The following is a 6,656-nucleotide window of genomic DNA, read 5'->3' as shown; positions in this document are numbered from 1 at the left end:
CGCGGTAGGTCCAGACAATGTTCAATACTATCGATCCCCAACCCCTTCTCCCCCAAAGCCCCCATCTCCCATTGTTTGCATGTGTAAACCCCCAAATTTAGAGTGGTGCCAGGATTGCTACAATGACAAACGCATTCTAGATTGGGAGGAATGTGGCCGCTTTGAGTCAAGTGATGACTCTGATGCTGATAACTAAGTGGCTCTTCAAATAACTTATTGTTGACTTTAATATAGTTTTTTTAATTTTATTTTTCTATGTCCGAATGTAAGTCATGTGATACGTGTGTGACACTTAATAATTATCGAATACAAAAGTTACTTTGTTTTTGGGTGGTTTCACTGTTGATGTTCACAAACCTTAGTTCAGTATCAACATGAGGCACTTACATAAGATTCACTAATGGTTCCAGATGGTTTCCAAAACGACGCAAATTGGTATCAACAAATATTGACACTCCGGGACCGTAAATGAAATCAAACTCTTGCAGAAATGACTCTGTCATAGTAGGTTCCCTGTCCTGCGTGCTCTAACTGGGCTGCAAATTCTCATCAACTGCAGTACCAACTTCTGCGTCGGAAGATGAAGAGCTGCAACATCGAAACAAATAAACAAGTCAACAACATTTCTTGTATAAAATTCAAACCCACACAATTACATATTCACTTACGGGCTCACAAGTTTTGGACAACTCCGTCTATCATGATCAGTCTTCCTACATTCACTGCACCGCCGTTTATGTCCTTCCGCTGCCTTCTCTTTTTGTCCTTTCACTCTTCTCGCACGCCCTTTTGCTTTTACTCGATGGGGATCTTTCATTCTGACTTGGGGAGAACTAGTTCTGACCTCTCCATTGGATTCTTCTTCGACACGAGCTCTTGATGACAACAACCTTGTAAGCTTCCCACGAATGTCGTCAAATGAATTTTCCAGCAACTCAAAACCTTCATCACACAACAAAGCAAAATCTATCAAATCACCTGCAACTTTGCCAAGTTTCGATCTCATAACCAAAACCAAACCGTCCATGCAATCTTTAACTTCTTTGTCATTCTTATCATATACTACACCACACTTTGCACTTTGAAGCCATCGTTTCAATATGTAATTGTCTGGCAAGTGCTCCACCTGCTTCATTCTTAAAAATTCTAGGATGTGTCGGCACAGAATACCCCAAAATTCAAATCCTTTGCAGCTGCAATAAGCTTTATTGGTATCTTTATCATGCACAAGCTCCTTCATTCGTGTCACCCCCGGATTTACCCGCTCACTTACTTTGTACCTGCACTGGGTCTCATCTTGCTCTTCAAGTTCGAACAAGCATAAAAGGCTTCTGAAGTCTTCCTTCTCAAACATTTCAAGAATTTCCCGAGTGTAAAGGCGTGCCATTTGATGTTGCATTGGTGTTCAAAATGGCAGCGGAGGTTTTTCATTGGTATCAACATGATCAACCATTAACACCTTCTGCCTCTGTGAACCAAGAGCTCTTTCAAAACGTACAATGAATTCCATCAATGTGTTTTTCTGGTTAATTAATTGTTTGAAAAATGCATGACAGCTTTCAGCCCGTTGACCACTTGACATCCCAGCCGAAAACACATGTTTTACATATGATGGAACCAAATTCTCCCGCAAAGCATGAATCGAGCTCAGCCACGGATGGTCTTTCAGCCCATTGCTTGTGATGATTTCATCCCATTTCGCATCAAATTCTTCTTTCGTGTCCATACCCCATATGCATTTGCACATTTCCGAAAAACATTCCCCAATGCCGGGTTTCTCCATAAACTTATTCAAGATATGCCATATGCAATATCTATGGAATGTTGTTGGAAGAGTTAAAGTAATTGCCTTTGACATGGCTGCATCTTGATCAGTGATGATCATTTTGGGTGGCTCACCTGGCATGGCTTTCTTGAATTCTTCAAACAACCATACAAATGAATCTGTGGTTTCACTAGTTAGGAATCCACAACCAAACAACACTGTCTGCCTATGGTTATTAACGCCTAACAAAGGCGCAAAGACCATCCCATAGCGGTTCGTGTTGAATGTCGTATCAAATACCACCACATCCCCAAAAAACCCATAAGCTCGTCTTGACCTTGCATCTGCTCAGAAAACATTTCCCATCCTTCCTTCCAAATCTACCTCCATATTGAAATAAAATGATTCATTTTTTCCTTGCTCAGCCAAAAAATGCTCCTTCAGCAGCTCTGCATCATGCCCAATCACCTCCCCACGCACGTCCCTTGCATAATTATAGACATCTCTCCTAACAAACCCAACATTTTCCAATCCCCTACTTGCACCTGAAGAAGGCTTACCTGTTTATGTACAGGGATATTAACTTTGCTCATATGTGCACTATAGGCCTTTGTAGACTCTGTTAAGTTACGGTGAGATCTCAATAGATGGACTTTATCAACTGTGGTCGTATCATGATTGTGTACCTCATTGAATCCTACAATAGTGTACTTATTCTTCTCTTTTACCTTCAAAATCGCAAGTTTAGCCTTGCACCCAGTTTGGGTAGAACCTCGCTGTCTTCTCTTACGACTAACAGTGCTTGTCAATGAATACCCTTGTTTACAGCATACATATTCTTTCCTTGTTACCTCTCCTGTGAATGTGCACGTTCTCGTTGTAGAACACCGAATGCCGAATCCGGCTTTCGCGACATACATATTATAGAAATTGAACACATCCTCACAGCAATCAAATTCAAGTCCCAATTTTGGTTTCAAGTCCGAACTAACTTCTGGTGTCACCTGTCCTTCGCACTCCATTTCACAATTCTTGCAATTTAACCCTGAATATCACATCACCACCATAATATATGACATGAAAATCACTATCTATGAAACATTAAAGACCTATATACACACACTAACGTAACTCGTGCTGATGCCCAATATTTGGCACATGCTTTCAAACAGCTTTAAAATATATATCAACTAACATATGACATCAAAATGACTCTCTGGTGAAACATTAAAGACATACATACAACCTAATCAGACTCATGCTGATGCCCAATATTTGGCACATGCTTTCAAACAGCTTTAAAATATATATTAACTAACATATGACATGCAAATCACTCTCTGCTGAAACATTAAAGTTATACATACAACCTAAAGTGACTCATGCTGATGCCCAATAATGAAATTGACAAATACAGTATATGGCTTACTTCGTAACTGATTTCCAACTTCAAAATTTCAACAAATATGACAACGTAACGTAGCCCTTTTAGATCTGGACGTCAACCCCAATAACTTTTCATCTTCCTCAACCCCTGTTTCGCCCGCGCTCAACGATTTCAAAACCAACAGAGCAGAACCACAACGGTACGGTCAGCACTTTCCAACTCAACGCCAGTTTCGACGTTGCTCAAGGATTGACGTATGTTCCGACCCCAAAAACCCAACCACAAAGATGAAATTATAAAATCCAAGATTCCTTTGTTTCACCTGAATGGGAAACCCAGAAAAATGAGAGTACCGTTTATGTGTTCTTCCTCAAACTGAAAAACGATTAACAGGGGTTCTCTCTCTTCATTGTTACAGTTCTTCCTCAATCAAAGCTGATAAAAAAATGGCCTCCACATAGAACTGAGCGAACAGCTGGCTTGGAGGGCACTTCTATTTTGGAGGGGACGTCTGTTTTGGAGGGGACGTTTTGGAGGGAGAAGACAGAAGAAGGCCTCGTTCTAATACAACACTTACACTTACAATTGCTTTTCATACAGCCGTTAGATTAGATCCAACGGTGTTCTCATGTTATGTTCTCACATAGGCGTTCTCACTAGATCCCGACCCAAAGCCTACTCCAATTGGAGCACAATTCGCAAAAGGAGTCCAACTCAAAGAAGAAAGCCCAGATGCAGTTGGAAAGCCCGAAGAGTATTTTTCATCTCCTCCATGCCTCACAAGCGCCATGCAGAAGCTGGAGGGCATTTGTTGGAGCAAATATACTAGCTTCAAATCACAAGGTGTCATGTGAACAAGAAGAATATCTCCTAGGTCAATAATTTAGCCCATTTATTTGGCCAATTAATTGATACTAAAAATAGGGATATTATCTTTATTTGGGAATATAATCATCAATTAAAAGATAATATCACCAATTTAGGATATTATCATCAATTAGTGATTTGATCCCAATCAAATCCTTAATTGACTCAATCTCTACATTTTGGAGAAAGAATATCTTCCTTTCAAATAAGAATATATTCTTTGAAAAACCCTAGATGGCTAGAGCCCTATAAATACATAGCCACATTCAACATACATGGTAATTTTAAATTCCTCTCTCAATCCTAAACCTAGCTTAACAAAACCCTTGAAACCTCTCTCTCTCTCTCTCTCTCTCTCTCTCTCTCTCTCTCTAGCCGCCGGTCACTCCCTCTCTCATCTCTCCCACACGGCTAAGTGCCACCACACACGGCTCTGGCCACCCGGTTCTCCTCGTGAAAGAAAACTCCATCCTTTTTTAGCTATCGCCGCATCTTTCCTCAAAGATCCAATTGAACTAACTTAGGCATTGGAGGGCCTTTGTCCAACACCCCTCGGGTGTGGTCTTTTACTCATATTTATATTACAAGAATTGAGGAAGAGAGAGAAGGAAGCTCAAAGGGTGAAAGATCTACACGTGGATATTCTTTCACGGGAAATTTGCACAAACAATGGTCATTCAATTCGAATTTTGCAAGATAAATGGATTCCTAAGCTGTATACTTTTAAATATTTGGGTGCCAGCGGTTTTAATGCTGATGCAAGAGAATGTGATCTTTTTTCAATGTTTTAATACGGACGATAGTACTGCAGTAGTTGCAATTCCCTTGTCATTGACGGTTAACACACCATATAAACAGTTTTGGTTCTACACGTAAAAATGGAAAGTACACTGTTAAATCTGGGTACCGTGTGGCTTTGAGATAATGTGATAATGAAGTTGGCGAGTCGAATTTTGCTACCCAGTATGGATTTTGGAAACAATTGTGAAGTTTACAAGTTCCTACAAAGGTCAAAATGCTCTTTTGGAGAGCTAGTTTAAATATTCTCCCTACCGCTGCAAACCTTTGTGTGAAGAGGGTGATTCCTTCTCCCATTTGTAATGGTTGTGGGTAAAATGCTGAGGATGCTCTACATGCTTTATGGAATTGTAAACGAAGCAGGAAATTATGAAGCCTAACATCGTTAAAACTTGGTATTGGTGGAGCACGAGTAACTTTCGCAGATTTTTTAGAGTCTGCTATGCATTCTTCAGCCCCCGGTGGAGATGGATCATGTTAGAGACTCTTCATATTCATGACAGTTACAGCAAATTAAGGAGATTTCCGTTACAATTGTTAATACCCATAATTGCCTTGTTGTCTGTTATAGTTCCGCTATAACTCCCAGACCATTGCTGTAATAGTGTTTATTCAGATATGAAAAGAATCTGTTTCTACATGGTATCTAGAGCCACCATTTTTCTTTAAAATTATTCTGCTTCTCTTCCTATCAATGGCGTCCTCCTCCCCCTCCTCCTCTTCGGCTGGTGTTCTCTCCTTCCCCAATTTCTCTACTCTTCTCTCCACCAAACTCTCGGAAACCAATTACCTTCTCTGGGAAAGTCAAGTCCAACCCTATCTTATTGGGAAAAAATTTTGGCGATTCATTGATGGTTCTCACCCTTGCCCTCCTGCTGTTCTCATCCCCACTAAAGACAAAGCTGTTGACGATGCTCAGGACCCCGTGGTCCCTGTTCCTAACCCGAAATATCTTACTTGGTATCAAACCGATCAATCTCTTATCAGTATTCTTCGTTCCACTCTCACCAAGCCGTTCTTGCTCAAGTTGTTGGTCTCACCACTTCAAAGGCAGTCTGGGACTGTCTTCGTCAAAACTTTTCTCAACAATCTCTTGCTATTGCCACCCATCTCAAGTTTCAACTTCTCACCATCACCAAAGGGACTAAGACAGTTTCTGAATATCTTGCTCTTGCCAAAAGCTTATCTGATCAGTTGGCAGCCAAACGTGCCCCAGTTTCCTCTAATGATTTGGTCAGCTATGTGATTCGTGGCTTGGGCCCCAACTACGCCATGCTCATCATTGCTATCATGCAATTTCCTCCCCTACCCACTTTCGCTGATCTTCATGCTCGTCTCCTTGCCTTCGATGCCCAACAATCTCTCACTGATCTTATGGCTTCTTTGCCTCTGCCGCAAGCTTTCTATTCCACACATTCCCAACATCAACGTTCTAGCCATCCTCGTGGTTCCCGTGGCACCCGCCATGGTTCACAGTTTCACCGCTCCGGACCTCCCTTTGGTGGATCCAACCGTACCACATTTTCAGGTTCTAGCCAGCCCCATGCCATCCCGCTCCTCCCAGCCTAACACTAGAATTTTGGGGTCTCGTCTGACATCGCGCCCTCCTCTTCAATATTGGAACTGCCAACAATTTGGCCATATTGCTGCTCGGTGCCCACTGTCTTCGCATGATTCAGACCTCTCTCCTCATTTTGCTAGCATGCATATCTCTCAACCATCTTACCCCAATTGGTACTTGGACTCCGGTGCCACCAATCATATGACCAATGATGCCTGCAAACTGACAAATGTCTCCAACTCTTCTGATCAAGTCCTCATTGGTATTGGTGCCTCCCT

At 41.6% G+C, this 6,656-nt stretch overlaps 1 protein-coding gene across 1 annotated transcript; it reads right to left on the bottom strand.

Moving 5' to 3' along the window:
- Positions 1-1,405: 1,405 nt before the first annotated feature.
- On the bottom strand, positions 1,406-2,787 carry LOC148293891 (protein FAR1-RELATED SEQUENCE 5-like). The gene is made up of 2 exons (XM_088254635.1): positions 2,283-2,787; positions 1,406-2,109 (listed from the first exon to the last, which is right to left on the bottom strand). The coding sequence occupies exons 1-2, from the start codon at positions 2,785-2,787 to the stop codon at positions 1,406-1,408; spliced, it is 1,209 nt and encodes a 402-aa protein (XP_088110761.1).
- Positions 2,788-6,656: the final 3,869 nt, after the last annotated feature.

The sequence above is a fragment of the Prunus avium genome, chromosome 6 (assembly GCF_965620075.1).
Source record: "Prunus avium chromosome 6, drPruAviu1.hap1.1, whole genome shotgun sequence".
NCBI classification, from domain to species: Eukaryota; Viridiplantae; Streptophyta; class Magnoliopsida; order Rosales; family Rosaceae; genus Prunus; species Prunus avium.
This window is presented reverse-complemented; position numbering and strand designations above follow the sequence as displayed.

Bases quoted from the DNA above. Each gene is read 5' to 3' on its own strand.
- LOC148293891 (XM_088254635.1), bottom strand. From the start codon at position 2,787: ATGGAGTGCGAAGGACAGGTGACACCAGAAGTTAGTTCGGACTTGAAA. The intron at 2,110-2,282 runs GTTTGTTAGGAG...TTTTCTGAGCAG, and splicing joins AGGGGATTGGAAAATGTTGG to ATGCAAGGTCAAGACGAGCT.